The sequence below is a fragment of the Pungitius pungitius genome, chromosome 11, assembly GCF_949316345.1.
Source record: "Pungitius pungitius chromosome 11, fPunPun2.1, whole genome shotgun sequence".
Lineage (NCBI taxonomy): Eukaryota > Metazoa > Chordata > Actinopteri > Perciformes > Gasterosteidae > Pungitius > Pungitius pungitius.
Window position 1 is genome coordinate 17,316,192 of NC_084910.1, and position 23,151 is coordinate 17,339,342.

The 23,151-nt window shown below is 48.9% G+C and overlaps 1 protein-coding gene across 3 annotated transcripts in view; it reads left to right on the forward strand.

The window, feature by feature from the left end:
• LOC119198035 (gamma-aminobutyric acid type B receptor subunit 1-like) overlaps positions 1-23,151 on the forward strand; it is a 46,495-nt gene that overhangs the window by 9,488 nt on the left and 13,856 nt on the right. Inside the window, exons 1-10 of one of the 3 annotated variants that reach the window (XM_037454856.2) lie at positions 4,302-5,246; positions 5,335-5,495; positions 11,178-11,312; positions 14,696-14,866; positions 15,432-15,533; positions 15,849-15,914; positions 16,132-16,323; positions 18,633-18,878; positions 19,733-19,796; positions 20,760-20,837. In XM_037454856.2, coding sequence (XP_037310753.2) covers positions 5,370-5,495; positions 11,178-11,312; positions 14,696-14,866; positions 15,432-15,533; positions 15,849-15,914; positions 16,132-16,323; positions 18,633-18,878; positions 19,733-19,796; positions 20,760-20,837 — 1,180 coding nt within the window. In that variant the 5' untranslated portion in view covers positions 4,302-5,246; positions 5,335-5,369. Of the gene's footprint in view, positions 1-4,301; positions 5,247-5,334; positions 5,496-11,177; positions 11,313-14,695; positions 14,867-15,431; positions 15,534-15,848; positions 15,915-16,131; positions 16,324-18,632; positions 18,879-19,732; positions 19,797-20,759; positions 20,838-23,151 lie in introns of those variants that run through there. The other 2 variants (XM_037454855.2, XM_037454854.2) reach the window with 2 other exon arrangements.

Below are 23,151 nucleotides of genomic sequence, written 5' to 3' on the forward strand. Positions count from 1 at the left end.
GCCTGCTCCTCCTGAGTAATAGCCAGACGCATTTTGAAAATGAAGGTTAGCAATGAGTTTGTCGTATGTAATCAGGTGTGAAATATTGCGCTACTAAACCTGCGGTCTGAAACAGGTCATCTCTGAAAATTACCTTCCTTCTCCCGGAGAAATAAAGAGTGAACTGTGGCTTGGACATTTTACCTGATCGCGGCAGAAGATGCTGAATACGTATGTTGCTGTTGCCAGGCGCCCGCCCTCTTGCACAGTTAGCGTCACCACATTAGGATTTTTCAAAATATTGAATCATAAAGCACCTGCAATCGTCGGAGGGATCACGGCCCGCTCACTAATGAATTAGGCTCAAACCCGTTGTGACCTTTTAATCAGATGAACACACCTGTTCCATCACACACACACACACACAAACGTCAGATACTCTGAAACGTCAGATATTTTCAAATGTCAGAAACAGACTGGACAAACACATAATTAACAAAGCAGCAAAGAACTGTTTCCTCAAATAGAGAGAGAGAGCAGACCCAGAAGGAGGTCACCATCGAGACAGAAGATGGAAACGTCTTTCTCTCTCTTCCTCTCTCCACCGCATGTGCCATCACCACCCACTTACTGCCTCCTCAGCGGGAGAAAGGTTAATACCCTGCTCCTGTCTGTGTCTGCTCTACCCTTTGTGTGTGTGTGTTTCCTAACACATATGTGGTAGGATTTCATTTCTACTTTGTGTTTACTGCAACATACTGTATGCATATATACTGGGAGTACTCTGAATCATATATTTTGATTTTCTAACATGGATTAAAGCAAAAGGTTGGCATAGTTCTAAATGTATATATTATTTTTAGGGCTGTCAACATTTACACGTTAATCTATGCGATTGATGTGACATTAGTGCGATAAAATATTTTAACGCAGTTACCTTTACTTCCGGTCGTCCGGGTGTGCCGGAAGTAAACAAAGTTGACCCCGGGAAAATATTCCGCCGCTAGCTTTTTGAATTTTGAAGTAAAACAAACTGAGGCGCGACAAACAGCGGAGAACTGTGCAGAGGAATTCCTCCACGGGAACAAACAGGAGGGGGTGAGTTGAGGACGGACCACTTTATGCACCGCTAGGCTAAGCTAGCTGTTACTGAGCTAAGCTAGCTACTACGCTAAGCTAGTTGCTAGGCTAAGCTAGCTGCTAGGCTAGGCTCCATCTCAACCAGTGTGTCAAAAAAACAAAAACAACCTTTTAATCACATAAATAAACAAGGTAATATATTTCAAAATGTGCGGTTTATTTGTTTTTATCTATTGGCAGCCATAACTAGTTTGTATCTCTCTTTGCTAAAGCTGTCATCCTTCTCCCATTTAAGCTCAAAACATCCTGAAAATTAAAGTGATTTAATAAAAATAAAAATAGTAGTTTATAGTATAGCAAATGTTAATAAAACCGGTAACGGTTGGAGTTTTCAGTCAACACAAATTTGGTGCAGGAGTGAGTGTTCACAGCAGCAGGGCTTAAAATAAACCTCAGAACCTGTCCATCGTAATCAAAGCACACGAACGCTCATTGATGTGTTTTTAATAGTTTCGACGGAGGCAGAATGCAGCGGCCGGACGAAGAGGGAACTTTATGGAACCGAACAGCCCGATAAATCAGCCTTTGGCCGCACAGAGAGCACGAGTCGTCGTAGAGATGTATGCGTTGGGATTTGTTTAAAATGATATGCGCGACCCCCCGAAGGCTTGCACCATTTGTACCGTTTTAGCGGCGCTTTAATCACGTGACTCATCATGCGACTCGTGTGTGGCCACAGATGGGTTTTTTAAAGCAGAGGAATTCGGTCTGAAAGACTTTGGTATTGATATTGCTGATTATTTTCCTTCTTCATATCTATGTTTATAGAACTCGTTAGTAAATGTTGCTGTGCTATACCCTCGGGGGCAGGGTATTTTTTACAGTGGAACAATGAACGTATTATTCTCAGCCCCCCCCCCCCCCCCCCCACTGTGATACTCAGTTATGATATATTACTCTAATAACTGAGGCGCTGCAGAGTATTGGAAACTAGTGTGTGTTGCTGCTGGACAAATTACGTAATGATGACGCTATATCCAAGTCTGAGCGTTTTACTTCATGATGAGCTGTCTTTTTATTGCATCCTGGCCCATCATTTATGTTCCGATAAAATGTTTTTTTTCCAATAATTCCGGCACTACAATGTGTAAATACAGGCTACATTTTCGCCTTGCCCATCTGGCACAACAGGCACAGTCAAACACAAAGAATGCCTCATGGAACTTCTCAACTATAGTCTCGTCTCTACACAAAAAAAACGTTTGATTGCTTTTCACACAATGCATTTTGTCATCACAATGACTCCAATAGCTCCCTGGATAACATGTTCTCTGCAAGTGGAGGACCTTGTAATCAAGTGCTACAAAAAAAAGGTGGGGGGGGGGGACATTGAAAACGGTGCGTGCCCCGCTGACGCAGCTGCCAGGAAGAAAAAACAGGCCATTATCCTGAAGGATGCTCCCGTTAGCGAACAGCATCCAGCACGGGGCCCTCATTAAGGAGCGGCCCCGGCAGCGCGGCGCGGCCCTCGCGCGTCTCCGCCGCCTCTTCTCCCGGCTGCGCCACCGCTAATGTCTCCCCCGAAAGTGTCTCGCATGTGTCGTGCTGTAGGATTACGCGCGCCCCCCTCCTCCCCTCCTTCCGCCCCGGGAAAAAAAATAAAAGATATAAAGTTCATGGCTGAATAATTGATTGAACGCGTTGGATGGTTCACGGGTGGCGGCGAGGAAGAGGAGGCGGAAGTGGAAGTCAAATGGCAGCAGAGGATCAGTGCTCTCACCTCGGCCTGCGAGGACTTGTTAGCAGCTGGATCTGAATAGCTCTCTGCTACACGGAGATATCCAGATAATGAGGTTCGGGTAATGAACCAGGGTGATATAATAGTCACGCACCCTCGCCTAACTACACAGTGTTTTTAATTTAGGCTGGAGAAATAAATGGTCTTCTTCTCAACTGCTGCACTGAGTAATTTTCAAAATGGAACTTTAAGACTGACAATACAATTGCAATTGGAACGCTTGCTCTGGGACCACAAAAGCCAGAGCATGAAATGAAATAAGTAGTAATAGTAGTGAATCCTGGTTAGAAAAAGACAGCGTTTGCAATGTAAAGATCTCCAGGTAACAAACAAGCTTTTAACCTTTAGATAAAACATTCCTCAACATCAAGAAACATTCAACTATTTCAAGCTCTTTCTTCTCATTATTTCAAATAAGCTTTTCTTTTAGTATTGATATGATTGTATTGAATGTGGAACCCTAAACGAGAGACCACCAAATCCAAAGCAATTTCGGTCCCAAACGTATTCACAAATTCTTTATCAATCTAGTGACCTTAATTCTTTACCTAGTACCTTTCTTTGTGTGCACTTGCGTGGGTATCAGATGGTGTGGCGTTGGCATGCCTTTGTGTGTCAGAGTTACAAATAGGTACTTGTGCCGGATTTGAAAAGAGGATTCAAACAGGTGTGCAGGCAGCCGCTCTCTTATCTACATGAACTGCATGAATGTTTCCAGAAATGAAGCCAAATTTCTTACTGAGTTCTCAAAGCAGCGTCTGCAGCGCTGCGTGGAATGGGCCGTGGAGAAGGAGGAGAGGAAATGGCCTATAGGGATTAGCGGAGGTGGTCACAGAGATGCTTTCCTCCCTGCTGCTGTGTGCAGGGCCAGTTAGCACAGAGTTATTGATTCGCAGGTGAAGCGGCAGCAAGGTATCCATGTTGAAACCAGTCTAAAGGTCACATGTGGACATTGTTGCGGCAGCTTTTGAATGAAATATCTGAACACGTATTTAATGGATTGGCATTCACTTCTATAGAGGCATTCACGTCCCCCACAGGATACGTACTCCGGACTTCTCTTTGTTGATGGGTTGCCATGACATTTGGTTCGTTCCTCCTCAGAGTATTGTTAGTAACCTTCACCTGTTACACTTTAAATGTGGTTTATGACCACATGGCTGCAAAAACCACATGGCTGCAAAAATGTAGTCTGCTGTAGTGTCTGTTAAGTCAACACCCCTTGTCGCTTAAGTCCTACCGAGACTGCAAATCAACAATGCACGAGCGGCAAAAACAAATTCGACCTCTTTGATGACGTCACGTTTGGCCTCAAAGAGCCGATGCATCGATCAGGAACTGATAATGGAGCCACTAGCCTGCAGCCGGAGCCAAATGGCAGCCGCGGCAAGTGGTGGGGGGGAAGAAGCCAAACTGCAATGGGTAACACGTGACAAAGAAAGAGGATGTGAGGGACTCTGGTTGCGATGGATGCTCAGTTTTAAGTAAAGCGCAGCGTGCAACTCATCAGAGAATCTTTGAGGAGATTCAGCCCGGAGCCCCCTCCCTCTCCTCTCTCTGTCTCAGCTTACATTTTTTTTTCTCTCTCTCTCTCTCTCTCTCTCTCGCTCGCGCTCTCTCGCTCTCGCTCTCTCTCTCTCTCCTCCACATGCACATACACGCACACACGCTCAGCCTTCGGTGCTGCAGTGGATCAGACGCAGAGCTCTCCGCGGAAAATCGTCTCATCTGTTGGAATACGGCCGCGTTTTAAAGGGGGGCGGGCGGGATGCTTCCTGCTAATGTCCGCTGTCCGGGCTCTCCGTTCACTGCCCGGTTGTCTTTGCGGTTATTATTATTATAATTTTAGCCGTGCACTCATCTGACCCGGTTAACGTGTCCCGCGCGGACTCCGCTGTCTGATTTTCTTTTGTTGATTTTTTTTTTTTTGCAGCGTGAAGGCTCGCGAGGAGGGACGCGCGCGCTCCGATGTCCATGATCGATAGCGAGCACAAAGCGATTCTTTCGTTCGGCATTGCGTAGATTAGATGTTGGATTATGGGCTGGATTGGACGTCTGAAACTCTTCAGTAGGGTTCAGTTTGAACTGTGTGTGACTTCGCCCCCCCCCCCACCCTCCAAAAGAAATATAAATCCACTATGCCATGAATAATTAACCAAGCCGTATGCTAAATTACACGCCGACCCAATTAATTAATTACCAGATTCGCTAAACACTCGCAATTAAAAGTAAACAGCTCGAGCTCCGACCAGTTTGCAGGAGCCGGACACGTGTTGAGCTCGCTTGCGTTTTTAGTTTCCAAAAGAGAATCGCGCACGCTGTGACCGGAGAACGGCTCCGGCTCAGCTCACCTGGAACCATGGTGGAGGTCCGCAGAAGTCCCCCGCCGGTACCTCTTGCGACCCGCGGGCACCCGACGCTGCTCCTGCGGGCGTCTCTCATCGCTCTTCTCCTCTCCTGGCCCCGGCCATCCGCAGGCAAGAAGAAGCTGTACATCGGCGCGCTGTTCCCCATGAGCGGGGGCTGGCACGGGGGCCAGGCGTGCATGCCCTCCGCTCAGATGGCCCTGGATCTGGTGAACAACAGGAGCGACATCCTGCCCGACTACGAGCTGGAGCTCATCCACTACGACAGCATGGTGAGTGCGCGCCGAGAGCGGAGCCAGGGGAGGAGGTGCGCGCTCAGGAGATGTGCGGCGTGTCAGTAAGTGAGGGGGGGTCTGATCATCTGCCTCTCCGATGAATTATGACGAGGAGCCAAGTGGCTCTCTTGGTGTCATCTCAGGTGTGCCGGGAGTCATCGGTCATCCCTCTTTGTGTCTGTCTATTGCTTCCCCTTGCTAATCCCGTTTCCCACCTCGGTTTTTATTTTTTGGAACCACGGCAGGTGTATTAAAAGTCAACAGGCCACGCTTTGAGTCATGCTTCCCAGATCTCAAAGAGGAGCCTGCTACCCCCCCCCCCCCCCCCCCCCAGTGCCTCACTAAGGGGTTTAAGTGTTAAATGACAAATTTAATCATTAATCACATTGGTATTTTAAAATGTCAATATTATCAACCCCCATGTATCCAATATCCGCCCCCCCCCGACTAGTTTCATTTCCCCCTGGCTGCCCCAGATTAAACTGCACAGATTTTTAATTAAAAAGCCCATTGTTTATCTGTGTAGAAGCACATGCTCTTGCCACCTTTGAGCACCTTGCTACCTCTCCTAATTGTTATTCTGAAAGTTTTTACCCCCAATGGGAGCCATTTCTTCATCAGACACATGAAAACAATTGGATATTGCCCCTGTATGGTTATTCTCCATCGTGCTGCAGGAAGTGCCTGGAGAGCAGCCGGGCAGCAAACAGTTAACTGTACTGGGACTGGTTAGAAATGTGCTACGAGCTTTATCCTGATTGGTGTACAAGGCTCTGCATTGGAATCCTGTTAAACAGCATAGCAGGGGGAGAGCGAATATGTGTGTTTGCATGTGTGTGACAGAGCGAAAGAGGGAGAGAGAGAGGGAGGGAGAGGGAGAGGGAGCGTTGGCATGGCAACACAGCTACTCTTGAAGCAAACCACAGAAACAAATAAGATTTCAGCTCTGAAAAATATGTGCACAGATTCATATGCTGCACGTATGCAGTGCTTGCTTATTGTGTGTGTCACGCATACACCTTGTAATCAAATGCTAAACAGATCAAACGTGTGTGTGTGTGTGTGTGTGTGTGTGTGTGTGTGAGTGTGCTTCCTCCTGATTACAATTGAGGCGGTCGGCTGCAGCCGTAGCTGCCATAAACATAAATATAAAGCAATGGCGTGAGCACATTTCACAGGGATTGGGGCAAACATCCCTCTTTGCGCTTCAGGAGCCACTGGCGACTCCGGCTCGATAAATTGATGCAAATCCTTTGAATAAAACAGCTAAAAGAAGCCGGTATCACGTTGTCTGAGCCACGCAGGCTGATGCCTTGAATTAAGTCCAGGAGGGAATTCATTGCTCTAGCTAATGGTATACAGTTTGTAATGAGTTAAGAAAAAACACAGACACACAATATTTCCACTTCTCATTGTAAATGCGTCTCACCTGGCTGGAATAGTAATGAGGATCTTAGTCTCAGAGAGGTTGAAAAGCTATTAAATGAACAGGGATGAATCAGCTGAGAGATTTACATGCAGTTATGGCGGCTCACGTCAGAGCCAATCTCCACCTCGTGAGCACAATCTTTTGTTTAACCGTGAGATTAAGACAAGGGCGTAACTCGCTCCCTTTTGTTTGCGTCTCAAGATCAGGTGCCGGAGAAAGTGTGATTACGCAGCAGAGTCTCTTGACCTGAATTCATTACCACGAAGGAACTTTTCTTGCGTCTTTCGAGGCTAACAATCTCGTTAACACCAGCTTTGGGGGGGAAAAAAAAACCACGTGTCAAAGTTTGACTTGGATTTGGCCGACAAACTTTCGCACACCAGTGACCATTGAATCGAGCAATGTCCTCGGCTTGTTCAACATCATGCGATATTCATGCAGCTCAGCGCTTACTCCCAGCCTGTCCCTTTAAATGGACGCAGATACCCCGTGCTAGCAGAACGGCGTGTTTCTCCGGCTATTCTGGCGACAGCATCGGACTATTTACAGCCTTCTGAGATCCACGGGCACACACACACACACGGGCGCGCGCGCGCGGACGGGCGCGCGCAGTACGTGCAGACACACACTCGGGCAGGCCGTTGCCATGGATATATCAAAGCCGAGACTGCAAACTTTGATCAATTATTAACAGTGATGGAGCGAGACAGTGGGGATACAGAGAAATGGTAAAACAAGGTGCTTCCCTCGCTGCCGTCCTTTATTTTAATTGGCTGCGGTGACACCATTTCCCCATTCACTGTGGCATAACTAGTATTCATCACTGGTCATACAAGCCTGAATGTGTCGGGGGTGGGGGGGGGGGGTGCAGATAATAATGAGAAAATTAGGAGATGTAGCAGCGCATACTTTGAGATTCAACACAGAGTCTGTCCCCCAGGGCCCTTATCCCCTTTTTCCACACTCTCTTTTTATATTATTCAATCTGGAGTGTAATTACGGAGGTGTGTTTCACGATGAGCCGCTGTCTTCTCCCGCTCCCCTCAGTCCGGGGAACATTGGGATTGTCGCGAGCCGGGGTTGACTGATTGGAAAGGCAGCGTAGGCATGTTAACGACAGCACTATTATTGGCTCTGGGAATTTCAGCACCAAGGACAGCGAAGCAGGTGGCGGTGCTACGTCACGTGTGTGTGTGTGTGTGTGTGTGTGTGTGTGTGTGTGTGTGTGTGTGCGCGCGCACAGTTTTTATGACTGGTACACACACCTGGTGCACACCGATCATCTCCTGTGTGTGTGTGTTGCTGCTTGCACTTGTACTTATAGCTTTGTGAGCACCAAATTGAGTTCACCTTCAGAGTGAGGACATTATTCGGGCAGTCGTTGCGTTTTTCAAAAGCCTGTTTGGGGGATGAGACTTTACGGTTTAGGTTGAGGTTACGTTAATGTTGAGGCATTTAGTTGATTGGTGGTTAAGGTCACAATAAGGAGACATGGTGACGTCAATGTGTGTCCTCTCAAAGGTAGATGTATCAGTGTGTGTGTGTCGGTCAGTGTGCACGTGATCAGGCCGTCAATCGAGGCGCTCTCTTGAGCAAAGGGTATCTAGGGGGGTTGTAGAATACAGACCTCCAAGAACAGCAGAGATTCTTCAACCTTTCTGGCATACCTGCCAACACCCCTGTTTCCTCTCTCCATGTTTATTTCATGAGGGATACTGCATGCTTTTTCACCTTTTACTGTTTCCCCTTTTCATGAAAAGCGTTATCTTTACGTTTGTCAAAACACAAGGTGCAGGTATGGAGTCTAATTAAGGAATAGACATACGTTGTATTCCTGGACAGTCCGTCAGACTCTAATCGTCGAATTCCTTGAAACACCAAAGTCACATGCACTCTTTTGCATATTATGGGGTAAAGCAGACTTCTTTTCTATACGATACGGGGATAAAGTGTTTGCCTACTCGAGACTGGTTTGCCATTCATTTAAATGCTTCCGAAACGATATTTAAATTTAATGATATGTAAGGATAGGTAGTAAAATGATGTGGACTTTTTCAATTATTTCCCTTTTGTTAACATTGCGTCCCAGGGCAGAGGTCTGCGCTCTCTGACCCCCCTTCTGACAGCATTTCAATTTCTGCACCTTCATAAGCTGCGAGTGATTCGGGAAAGTGTATGCAAACAAGCTCTTATTGAACGCCGTGGATGGGGTGGATGAGACCATTAAAATGTCTTCATCCAAGAATTAGCCCTTACCCGTGCATAGTTAAATAACACTGCAGCACCAGGAAGCTAACCAGCTTTGTCTCAGCATGCAGCCCACAGCCACGGTGACAGGGAACACAAACAACCTCCAGCTAAAAGCAGTGTTTTGAAAGGCTCTGCGCGTCAATCTGCGCTTCAAGACAAAGGCGGAAATTGTTTTTTTTTTTTTTTCTTCTTCTTATGAGGCGGAAGGCAAGCGACGGTCCGCGGCTGGTTTGAACAGCGAGGAGGACGCGATGCGTGAAATCAGCCCGGGCTGGCGATTGATCGGAAGGAAGACGTTGCAGCCTCTCGGCCCCCGCGCCGCGCGGGGCCGCCTCTTCCTATGCGACATCAATACTGTTAACAGCTGCCTACAGCTCGATGGGAACGGAGAGGAAGCCCGGTGGTCTAGTGGTCGGTGAGCAGTGACGCCTTAAACAGACCATAAACGTCTTCCTTAAGGTTAAATGTTGAGACGTCATAGTGAAAATAAGAAGTCATTTCTTTAAATGATAAAATATTCATTTAATTTGTACAAAACCATGTGATTATTTCAAAGAAACTATGGATTCTCTTACTAAGAAAACATACTGTTTAAAAAAAAAAAAATTGGTTATCAAATGGCCTATATTAGGATGGGGGAGTTTGTTTAAAAAAATGTATGTATAGCTGAAAGGTGCAAGGGCAAGACTGCAGTATGACACACTTAAGAGAAAGCACATGAGCAAATATTAATGTAGGCAGTGGACGCAGGCTTGAATACCTTGCTATTCCCGTTTCTCCCGATCTGCTCACTTTAAAGTATTATTTCATCGATGGCACCGAGTACGCAAGATCATTTAAAGATGCCGCAAAGCGTACCTCTTCCCCTTTATGACACGCACAGTTTGCGGCCCAATAAATACAAGCTATTCGAGCAGAATTCACCACGCGGAGGGGAAACCAAACACGTCGACACATGCGAGAGCGCGACAGCTTCCCCCACGTTCCCCCCCTCGCGACGACATGACAACACTATAATTCCTCCCCATCCAGAAATAATGGAAAACACATCAATCAATAACCATCCCGGCTACCGCGCGTATCCCCCCTGGTTCCTGAGTGGTGATTACCTCATCAGAGAGCACAGGTCTGCCTGAAAGAGACAATTCAGCCACTGATACAAACCCCCCCTCCACCCCCCCCCAATTAGGAGCCGTATCGGTCGGCGCCGTACTTCCGGGGCGCGGCCCAATCGTTTGTGACACTCATCTGGAGTGTTGTTGTTGTTGTTTTGTTTTTCCTGTGCATGCGTGTGCGTGTTTGTGTTTGCGAGGCGCTGAATCATTAGAGGTGTCGGCCCGGTTTTACCGGTGACTGTGACGGAGCTGACGGAGCGGCGACGGCTCATTCCGGGGGCCGCGCTCTCGCCACCTCCGCGTCCCGTAAATGGCTTTATCGCAGGGCTGTGACGACATGTGACGGCCACCGCGTGGCTTCGTGTGTTGTTTTTTGTGTGGACACCTCCTCACTTCACTTACTCCAGCTTGTCTTCTCCCCCCCCCCCCCCCCCCGCATTTGCATTTTGTTTGTTCAGTGATTCCTGCTACTTTTGTTTTCCATTTTCTCTTCCACTTCACCGTGACCTTGTCTGTTTCCTCACTCGGCACCTTGTTTGTCGCGCTTGTCTTTCCACTTTGCCACGCGCCTCCCCCCCCGCGTTTGTTGGCTCCTGCTTCTTCGGCGTCATTCATCCGCGTGTGTTTTCTTCTTCTTTCCATTTTCTGTCGCCCACACCCCCCCACCCCCCCACCCTCCATTTCCTATTTGTTCCTCATCCTCTGCTCCCATTTCATCTGTCTGCCTCACCTTTTATCTTGCCACCACCCCCCGTCTCTGATTCATTCTCGCTTCCCCCCCCCTTCGCTCCCTTTCAATCACCTCGAGTGATTTCTCGTCCCTATTATTGATCAGCGCGGCCCATCTGTGCGCCCGTTGAACGCTTTGTCATGTCGTCCTCGCAGTGTGACCCCGGGGAGGCCACCAAGTTGCTGTATGACCTTCTGTACACCGAGCCCATCAAGATCGTGCTGCTGCCCGGCTGCAGCGGCGTCTCCACGCTGGTGGCCGAAGCCGCTCGCATGTGGAACCTCATCGTGGTGAGTGTCTCTTTCTCTTGGTGCACTTTCAGGCTCTTGTTTTTTTTTTCCAATCCCCAGTCATTTTAACCCAGATTATTTTTAAATTCTTGAAGGCGGGGTGCGCGCAGAGAGATGTGAGACTCGAGCTGCAACTGGCGTCAATATTTGTACCTCTTCTTCCTCATTACTCAAATGTGAACACACTTATTTTTAGACATGACTTACACTTCCAGAGGATATATATATAAATATATTTAATTTGATTGCAAATAGAACATCAAGGAATCCTCAAATGCTCCTAAAATCTCTTTTTGGGGTATTTTATATACACACATATATTAGGTTTATTTGATGCACACTGTTAATTGGTGATATATTTTGCCATAAGGATCATCACATACTGATCTTCCTCAGCATCAAAGTGATCCAGCGATAGTTGTTTGCTTCTCTTACCTCTGGCAGTATCCACTTATGTATTTGTTTGTTGGGTTTAGAAACTGATATTTCTGATATCCCAAAGCAACGCAGGTGGATGGAATTTTGTGAACGGGATTTAGATCATCGAGAAAAAACGTTGTTCTCGTTCCTCTAGACAGCCACAACAGTTTTCAAAGGGGGGACTATTTCTTCGGCGGCGCAGCGGGGGGGGGGTGTCGGTGGATTCACCTCCACTTCAATTCGGTGGCGGCTGAAATCTCACAGATAAGACATCTGGGAACCTGAGCACGTAAAACCCAAACTACCCCGCCTGGCAGCTCCGTATGAAGGCCATTTACCATTCAGACCCTCTTGGTCCAAAACAACTTAAGTAACGGCACTGATCCTGGGTGGGGGGGGGCCCAGACAAACCGCGGGGAAGACTTTCCCTCTGATGGTCTTTTCCCTTCCAGATAACACAGAGAGCTTTGAAATCTTCAGCTCCGTTGCATTTATCCAAGCGGTAATCTTTTGTACCTGCGGTAATTATAGTTCCCCAAAATCAATGCTCTAGTTGTTTATTGATTTTGAAATACCTCAAACGCCGGCTTTTAATTAGCGGGGAGGGGGGGCCCGCTTAACGCGACGCGTTACCCCCCCCCAGGGCGGGTTTTCGCGGCGCCGCTTCGCGCCGGTGGTCAAAGCCCGCCGTGTGACCCACATCTACGATAACAAGTGCGGGCTGTGAACCGGTGAGGGATCCGACGGCTTCATCGGCGAGTCGATTTTGTTTATCTCCGTCTGCCGCCCCCTGTCACTCGCAGTGCTCCTCCGCTTATTAGCTTTGTCCCATAATCGAAGTTTCATCGAGAGCTTAGTCATCGAGAACAATCAGTTCTAGTGTTCTCCCCTCTCTTTGTTCCCCTTTCTTGCCCTCGTCATTAACAAGAACCCCGCCTTCCTCGCCTCTCTATTCCAGCCTCGTTTATTCCTTCCTTCCCTCCTTCTCCCTCTCTCTCACTCTCTCTCTCTCCCCCCCCCCCCCTCGATTCGGCCTCGCTCCCCCAGCCCGAGCAGTCGATTCCTCCCGGCACACAAAGGGATCCGTCTCTCTTTACTCCGCGCCACCACTGGCACAACCTCCGAACCGCCGCACTCAATTATTTCCGTGTGCCGCCTGCCCCGCAGAAGCCTCCTCGCATGTCAAACAGCCCCCCGTCGGCCCCCGCCGGGGGAAGGGGGGAAAAGCAAAACCCCAGTTTCTGGACGCTGATCAAGAAGGGGGGGGGGGGGTGGCGGGGGGGGCTCTCCATCGGCTCCTCTTGGCACAGTGCTAATTTGATCCCCCATCTCTCTTTTCTCAAAAGCACTGTAAGCCTCAGACGGGCATTGATCTGCCGGGGAACTGAGGAACAAGAGATGTTGTTTGTGGGGGGGGGGGGTTTCGGAAGGCTTCAATGTGTCTGTTGCCTTGTGCTGCCACGTCGCTCTATTTCTGCCACGGCGCTCCGCTTTTTTGCTCCGTTTTTTTTTCTCCGTCTCGTCGCTGAGTTTGCGTCTGGGAGGAGTTTATTTGAGAGGGAATAGCTCGCTTCCGTGTTTGTGGATTTGTGGGGAAAACAATTAAAGGACTGAATTGTCTGTCTGCGTGGTTTCGATATTAAATCTATTAAGACCTCGTGTGTGGACTTGGGGTGTTTTGAGCTGTCTGCCACCAGTCTGCATCGCATACGGCCAAGATGGAGACGGCCCAAGACAAACTTTCAGCTCCACCAAGGAACCCCATGGGCCATTGACCGTGCTCGGGTGCAGCGCCCTTTTTACGGTCAATAGCTTGATATCAAAAAAAGATGTATTTTCCCCTCAAACTGTGTACCGACGTTCACCATTTTTTGTGATTGACACAAAATAGTGTCTTTCTTCTTGGTATTGATGGAACACGTCAGACCTTTTAGACAGCTGTCACAATAGATTCTTTTATTTTTGCACATTCTTGTTCTTTCCCCCCCTTTTTTTTTCACAAATATCCCTCGTCGCGTCAGATTCCTGCCGTTCCGCATCTGCCCGGCAAGTCGGGCCTTGGGTTGCATTTGCCTTGTTTGCGTAGCACGGCGTCATGTATGTGATGAGCGCTCCTCGTGTTTACTACCGAAGCTGCTGGTTTTCTCCACATCCTCCAATGCGGCGCCCCGGAAACCATCTGTCGCGTTGTGCTCGTCGTCTCCCCCCCCCCCCCTGGACGTTTGTCATCCAGCGTCAGGTCCCCTCGCGGGCATCGTGTGGGGGGGGGGGGGTGGAGGGGGGGCTGGACGTCCCCGGGGGTTGTGGGGGGGGGGGGGGGGGGGGGGCGGCGGCGCTGTCGGCACCCACGTTGTAAACGAGAGCTGTCGAGGATTCGATTAGTTGTCACGGTGAGACTAATTGTGAGAGGAACTGGCGGGGTTCTTGTCTGCCATTTTCCACCTCCGTCCCCGCCGTTTTGAACTCGCGTCTCGTGGGAATCGTGCCTGAAAATTCCAATGATCCGGGTCCAAAAGAACAGAGGCAGACGGCGACTTGTGCAACAATAATTAGATCCTTCCGTTTCATTTGTTCGCTCTGTAATCGCCTCGCAGTTTTCATGGCAGCGCATGCATGGGAAATCCTGCGTGCAAGTTTTTTTTCGTCGTTGTGGAAATTAAAGTGTTTATCTGCACACCTGATAAGCCGAAAGAGGAGCGAAAAAGAGCGAGCGGGTGTGGAGAGAAAATGGGAGCGTGGATTTTGGTTCTGGCTCTGTGTCTCTCTGCTGTCTTTCCCGTCCTGTTCTTCATTCAACCCGTCGCCATCAAAGAACACTGTGTACACGGGATGAACAACAGACTCCCGATATGAATGCGTGTTGATTGAAGTCGGTCCTGCTGCTGATGGATCGTCAGAAGAAATGTTTTCTATCCGAATGCTGCCTTATTTTCACTTCTTTTCTTCTGTTATTTGTGTCCCAGCTGTCCTACGGCTCCAGCTCGCCGGCCCTGTCCAACCGCCAGCGCTTCCCCACCTTTTTCCGCACGCACCCCTCCGCCACCCTTCACAACCCCACCCGGGTGCAGCTCTTCCAGAAGTGGAAGTGGACCCGCATCGCCACCATCCAGCAGACCACCGAAGTCTTCACCTCGGTCGGTACCTCCGACCTTCCCCGCCTTCGTCTGATCTCTTACTCACTCGCTGTTTTCATCACTCGACCTTGCTTCCTTGCTCTGTTGTTTTCGGGGGGGCGAAGCTGTTGTGATCTCAGGCTACGCAATATTTCTTCAAACCCTTTTCCGGGGAATCGATTGAGGGTTTGTGAAGTATTGGTTGTGGTTCGATATGGATCAGGACATTTACATCTAACAGGCACGGAGGTCGAAACCATGACTGTGGAGCTGGTTCCTGTCATTGAGGTTAATGATCCTGCTCCCACAGTCTTTCGCTCTCCTCTGCTTTCCCCCAAAAAAAAAAAAATCTATATTTGCCGTAAACATCGTCCATCCCTCTGTTGACAGTTCTCACGTACAGCTCCGATTCTTCAGTGTCAGTCTCCACAGACTTTATGCTTCCCTTTTGTCTCCATCTGTAATCTCGACCTCTCTCTGTCTCGGTTCAGCTGGCTCTCTAACCCCCCCCCCCCCCCCCCCCCCCTCCCTCCTTACCCCCCACCTCCCTGTCTGTCTCCCTCTGTCCTTCCCTTTGATCTTGCAGACTCTAGACGATCTGGAGGAAAGGACGAAGGAGGCGGGCATCGAGATCAGCGTTCGCCAGAGTTTCCTCACCGACCCGGCTGTCGCTGTCAAGAACCTCAAGGTGCTTTGATTAAAAATTCACCTCAGCTGCCGGCCGTCTCCCCCCCCCCCCCCCCCCCCCCCCCTCCCCCCTCCCCCCTCCCCCCTCACAGCTGCACACAGTTCCATTAGCATAGAGGCGATTTGAGAGAGGAAATGAATGCGTCATGCTAATTAGCAACCCCCAAACCGCGCTGCGCGGCGTCCTGCGAAGCAGCCGGAACTCGGGTTGCTCCTGCGCCGCCGCTTCAAGCTGCGCGATGGCGGCGGCTGTACTCGTGCTCCCGATGACGCTGAGCTATTGTTCTGTTTCCATGTTTTCCCGAACACGACGCAGCGCCAAGACGCAAGGATCATCGTGGGGCTCTTTTATGAGACGGAGGCCAGGAAGGTGTTTTGTGAGGTTAGTTCCTTTTGTCCCTCTGTGAAAGACGCTGAAGCTGACTGGCTATTCAGCAGGAATTCAGCTCCGGTTGAATGTCTGAATGGATACCTTTGTTTGACTACGATGCAACATGCTCTCTGGGAACAACTTTCCTCTCGCTTATTTATCATTCTCTCCCTCCCTTCTTCCTCCCACCCCCCCCCCCCCCCCCTCCCCTCTCCACGCCCTGCCGCAGGTTTTCAAGGAGAAGCTCTACGGGAAGAAGTACGTGTGGTTCCTGATTGGCTGGTACGCGGACAACTGGTTCAAGATCAAAGACCCGGCGATCAACTGCACCGTGGAGAACATGACGGAGGCCGTGGAGGGTCACGTGACCACCGAGATTGTCATGCTGAACCCGGAGACGGTCCGCGGCGTCTCCAACATGGTGCGAACACAACGTCCCGCCCACATAGTAGTTGTATTAAACGATAGTTAACACGGGGGGCAGGGACATCTTGTTTGTTTTCTGTAATGGACAAAAAATAACGTCTTTTGAAGAATCAATCACTGAATGAAATACTTGGAGCCAAATGCAGGTGTTTAATGAGCGTTTAATGACATCGAGTAGGGCTAAGTACACGAGGGAAATGGGGTTCGCTGGGAAGCTGGGGAACGCGGCGTATAACAAACACTGGAGATCATGTTGATGAATCAATACAGGAAGCAATCGGGGAGTCAAAATATTGAAATGCGAGGAGTGATAAAAGGCCAGAAAGCTTTGCAGCGACGTCTGTAAATCCGTCATGGAGCGCCGTGCCAATAACCCTCAAGCGCATTAGTAAGCTCCATTTACTTGTTTTAATGGAAAATACCAGATGCACAGTAAAGTAAACTTGATCGTTTACACTCTAATTATCACCTGTATTTCATGTCTTCCAGCACCCGATGGCGGTGACAAAGAAATGATGAAAAACGTGTTGTTCAGCGAGTCACCGAGCGACTGATGTGCAACACAAATGATCATTCCGGTCCCGTCCAACTAAAGCTATGCTATAGTCTCATAATTATTGGGGCATAACAAATCAATCACATGAATAGTTTCCCTCTCATTACTTGCCAAATGGAGAATACGGACAATTTAGTCTTTGTCTAATAATCAAAATGACAGTTAAAGTAACAAATTAATAGATGGGTTTTTTTTTTCTGAATCAGGAATAAATAATAAGAGCAAAAACAGTTAAATATAATATTATGTCTATTGTCTAGTAAAATATCAGTTATCTTGGACTTTCTGTTGATGCAGTTTGGGCTCTTTTCTCTTTTCGTTCATGGTGAGCCAAGCTCCTCAAAAACAGCTCTTCAGCTCTTCTCATCGGTTCCCCCGACAAACGTCTTCCGCCATCCGTGTAAAGTGGATCGATTCCCACGCGATCAGTTTTTTTCTCTGTGTGTGTGTTTAGAACAATGATGTCATCGCTTCTTTGAACTACGATCGACCCCCCCCCGATCAATCCTTAACGCTCCATGAAGCCGATGTTTACCACCGTCCCACCCGTCTCCCCCCCTCCTGATCTCTGCCTCGGCCGCCCGGCGTTTCTATTCCGCTCGTCCCTTCACCTCCTCCAGCCCTCTCCCGCTGTCCCTCCCTCCCCCCCCCCCCCCCCCCCTCCCCCCTTCCCCCTCCTCCACCCTCCCTTAGTCGCTCGCCCCTTCTCAGTCTCTACTGCTTGGATCATCCCTTCATTCTTCTTGTTTAGCCACCTTTCCCCTTTCATCATTTCCTCATCCCCACCTTCTCCTAACACCGACCCCCCAACTCCTCCTCCACCCCCCTCCCTCCTTCCTTCCCTCTCTCGCACCACATCAGCAGCTGTTGTTTACGTTCACAGAGCACCTGCCTGCTACCTGCCCGTTTGGCTGTTGACGCGCTGCTCAGCGGGCGATAGGAATTACAGCCCGAACCCCTGCTCATGGTCGAGCTATTCAAATTCCATTTTTCCAAGTTTGAGATCGGCCTGTTTCTTCTGGATGGAGCGATCGGGTTAAAGCCGGAGGTCGGGCGCTGGCACATTGTCAGCTTGTGTTCAGGTGGGGGGGGCGGGGGGGGGGGGGGGATTTAAATGCCAAGGTTGAATTTCAATGAGACTGAATTGGGGGACGACTGGCCTCAGGGATGATGATTGGTGGTAATAATCTACCACCGCAGATGTCTCCTCACGTTTCAGGGGAAGATCACGTTTAATGGCGTCTTAATTACCGAAACGCCTCGATCGAGAAAAGGAAAATGATGGATTGAAGTTGAAAATCATCTGGAGTTTGATTTTTCTCTCAAAGCGGTAGAGACCCTGCAGGATCAGCCCCATCTTAAGATCTACACACACTTGTTTTGGTTAATTTCACATCCTAATTCCCAAATGTGAGCATATTATACTTTTATTTAATTAGTTAAAAGCCCAAAAAAATAAAAACAGTATTTCTCCTTTGGCAAATATCCTCATGTAACATTCAAAGAAAACCTCTGTATATAAAACACAAACAAATATGTGCTACCGTGGGGGTTTAACGATGTTGTAACATTTCTTAAACGTATCTTCAATCTTAAATGTAAAGAAAATCTCTCCCACAAAAGCAGCCCGTCTTTTATCTGACGTGTCCACGAAGGACGTGGTCCTTATTCCTCCCTTCCTCTGGGCACTGCATTGCATTCAAAGGGACTCCTCTTTGAACGGCTTTTTCTTTCCCCTCGTCTGTCAGACGTCGCAGGAGTTTATCGCCGCCCTGATGTCCCGCCTCGGGGGGAAGAATCCGGAGGAGACCGGCGGGTTCCAGGAGGCGCCGCTGGCCTACGACGCGGTGTGGGCTCTGGCTCTCGCCCTCAACAAGACCGTGGCGCCGCTGAAGGCCAAGGGCCGCCGACTGGAGGATTTCAATTACAACAACCACGACATCACCTCGGAGATCTACAGGGCCCTCAACACCAGCTCCTTCGAGGGCGTTTCGGTGCGTGAACAAAAAGATATCTTTTTTTAATAATAATCCAAGCCGCGTTGGTTACTCCGGCGTCGGCCGTATCGTCCGCGCCACCCTCCCCCCTCGTCCACCCCCTCCCCCCCCCCCCCCCCCAGCCCTGCAGTGGTGAGGTCTCAATAGCCCTGCTGCAGGGTGATAAGTTGCCCCTACTCTCGCCTTTTGATGCACCCCGAAAGGCTCAAAATTCCCGAGCCAGAATTCCCGTGGAAATTTTCCGCCCCTTTGCAACCCTCTTTTCCATTAGCTGTTTTCTGAGCAGTTTCTACAGAAGTGCTCGTCATTAAATCGCTAAAATTTGGAACCAAAGTACCGCATGAAACCTGGTTCTTTGTGTCTTATTAAAATATTTTTTGGAACGATATTTTGAAAATGAGTATTTTGCAACAAATCTGTGTAATAAATCATTTAAATCCCTGGTGTTACGACCACGCCAAGCCCTTAACGCTCACTCTTTCTCTCTTATTCACACACTGATGCCCGAGAGACAGATCAACGCTTCCTCCTGATCCACAGCCCGTATGAGACGTACTTTAGCACGGGAATGGCCTTTAAGGCACCTCCATCCTAATGCTGTATCTGGAGAGACAACCCTAAAGTGGGCGGGTCCAAAGTGTCAATAACAATGCTTCATTATACAAAAATGGTCATGTGGACCGGCTGTTTGTCCCTGATTCCAGTCTTTGTGCTTGTGAGGTACAAAGCTTCTCATCTACCTCTTGGCTAGAAGAAAAGACACATTCATTTATTTATCAAAATGCCAGACCAGTAGTTTAATCATCTGTAGAAAACCCCCCCCCCAACACTTCCTCCCGTCTGTGTCTCAGGGCCAAGTGGTGTTCGACGCCCAGGGATCCAGGATGGCAATGACTCTTATCGAGCAACTGCAAGGTAGGAACACTCCCACGCCGGCCTCCCACAGATGTTGTACCGCAGTTAGCAGTCACTCCATCATCGTAAGAAGAGACAAATATCACAGCTGAATGTGTTCCTCGTGAATCCATTGTTGCTCATTTCAGAGCAGAGCCTCTTTTTTTTCTTTTTCTTCTTCTTCTTTTTTCTTTTCGGTAGGGTTCCGTTTGCCGGGTTCTCCGGCGATTGAGGCCGATATCCTTTAATTGCACACTCAAAAGGCTTTGATTCGGGAATGCGTCGACTCGAGGCTCCGCTCTAATTGGGCACAAGTCTCCGTTTTAAGCCGTCTCTGGAAATGGCATCCTATTTGTCACCAGTGACTTAATGACTTTCCCCGCGCAGGATAAGGTTGAGGATTATTCTCTACTTCTGTTCCCGTTGGCGTCCTAGAGGATGAGGATTTATAATCCTGCCCCCTTTCCCCTCACACTCTGTCTCATATTTCCTGCTGTGGTGTCGAGGTAATTTCACATCCACAATGAGACGACCTGACTTGCATCCCTGAATCACTGTGGGACCTCATCAGTATTCCTGGTCAAGGCTGCCACATAAGCTCCTTTTTTTTCTCCCTCCCTCCTTTTCTATTGCTTCTTCTCTGGTACTTCTTTGTTTGCCCTTCTTTATGCACCTTTTCATCCCTCGTTCCTTTTATCCCGTTCGGCGGGTCTTTTGTGGAGCCACGCATGCCATTAACGTGGAAGCACGGGAATAAGGGAGAAAAGGCTAATATGTGGTTTTATGAATAGAGAGCAGTGCTGTTGGTGTAGGGCTGCACCGGGGTCAAGACCCCTCCCCTCTCCCCCCCCCGCCCCCCCTCCCTCAACCGCCATCCGCCAGAGAAGGAAATGAACTAAACAAGCGTGGCTAATTAAACTTTCTTTCTCTCTGACTTTTGTGCTTTTATTTGACTCGCTTTTACTTTCTGCCACACTCGTCTAGGAGGCAGTTACAAGAAGATCGGTTACTACGACAGCTCTCAGAAGAACCTCTCCTGGTTCGGCAATGACGTCTGGATAGGTAAGATCCGCGACCCGGGCTTTCATCCTGCCGTGAGTCATCGGGGTTCACATTTGAGGACGTTGACATTAAACCCCCCCCCCACCCCCCCCCCCTCGGTGGGGCTCAATTTAGACTTTCCCACCGTGTTAATGACATGCAATCACGCCGGACTTTCTCTAACCCATAATTGGGCTGAAGCTAGTTATTTGGACGCTGACGCTCGACCGAATGGAGCCACCTGCACACTCCCCCAGTAGCATGAGTTAAAATGTTAAAAAAAAACAAAAAAACTTTGGCAAACTGACACCCGTTAAAAATCTTTTTGAGAAAGTTTTTGAATATAACGAGCATGTTCCCTTGCGGATCTTTTTCGTGATGGACGTTGGCGCTAAAGAGATGCTCAGAAAGTGTTCGATCTACAGATGAATGTGTGTTGGTTTGCTCTGTAGGTTTGGATTTGCCCCGCCACTGCTGCTTTTCCTTCCACACCGAGGGCCAATTGTACGGTTGTTTACTGACCCCTCCCTCCCTGGAGCGGTGACACACTTGCGCCTGGACAGAGCGTGCCAGTAATCAATCCTGCGGAGAGACTCCTTTATGGGGCTTTTCGGGGAGCGATCGGTTGCCGTGGCTTAGCTGAACCCAGAAGAGGTAGCGATTCCAGGTCAGCGTCGGTGGCGGGGGACAGGTGACCTGTATTGCATGGGCGGCGGCGCGTTCCTCCACGGGGCCCGGCAGGCGGCTCCTTGGCTTGGCTGGCTGCCGCCTGGCTGGCTCGGCGTTGAAGCTGCCGCGTGGAATTGACTCTCTCTCTCTCTCCTCGATCAATCGAAGCTCGATTTCATTATTCACCGTTTACCGAATAAAGACACATTCATCTGGCATCTACTTGTTGAGAGGAAATTAGTCATTTTCCTGCTTTTTTTGAGCTGCCTCAATTTGGTGAATTTTTGTTTTTGACTGGGGGGGGGGGCGCTTGATTTGCTCCACTTAACCCTGCCCGGTTTGTTTTTCCTGCGTGTTTACCAGGCGCCTCCCTGCCTCACTTTCTCACTCTCTTCACGGTCTCCCTAACAACCACTTCAGCTCAGCTCGTCTTCTAATCGCTGTGGCAACTGTTACAGAGATGGGTCTCCATGGCAACACCCTGTCCTGATTCCCTGATCAAGGACGGAGGAGGGTTTAGATGGTGCAAACGCATTGAGTGATTGGACAGTACACGCGCGCACACACACACACACACACACACACACACACACATGCACGCAGCATTAATTATTAGTGTTGTGTGTTTTACACGCACTCATTGACATATAGTCTTAAGTGTCGTCTGTTGTGCATCATAGTGATAAGTGTGTGAATTCTATATTTACATTAACATAGAAATATTTACAATATTATATTACTTTATAAAGATATAAGAAACCTGGTCAACACATATAAATCGTGCCACGTGACACACATACTGTTCCAAATATGACACAACAGGATTTCAATGAACCCATTTTACACGTCCTAAACGCATATACACAACATTTGTCCTATCCAACACATTGTGTTGCGTACGTACGTCGGGTCTTTTGGGATACACCTATTCACTAGGAGTGTGATGGTTTACGCGTGCAGTAAGTTGTATAATCATCATCAGACCTCGCTAAAGTACTGATTTTATGGAAAACGCCTGGTTATCTGGCTCCTGGTTGCAATAATAACATTGATTGTATCATTTGGAATTATCGTGGCGCCGCATTCGGACATTTTCCCAAACATCATTCACATCCCACGTGGCATTAAAAAGTCGTACGATTTTACTCGACGAACCTCGCAAAAAAAAATAAGACCCGCTTCCATCGGCGTTCCTCAGTCAGATGAAAGCAGAAGCCGCTCGGTTGTGAGGCAGCAGTGACGAGCATCTGAACAGAGAGCATGATGGGAGTTCTGACACCCTGCGACCCTCGAAGGGACGACGCTTTCTGACACTTTCCTCTGACATCTGACACATCAGCTTCACGCGGCGCTGACACTCCTGCTCTGCTTCCCCTCTGACACGCTCACACACAATCTGTCACCCTCTCGTACACACACACACACACACGCACGCACGCGCACACAAACACACGCTTATCACACTGTGTGGACACACACTGCTCTCAGATGCTCCCTCATTGGCATTCATGCTTTCTTTTTAGGTGCTCACATATATACATACAGTATATATACATATATTTATATACAGTTACAGTCCAGATTGGCATTCTCTGGGCGCACACACACACACACACAAGCAACACACACAGATTTCTGCCAGCAGTCCTAGATTTGGAAGGACAGA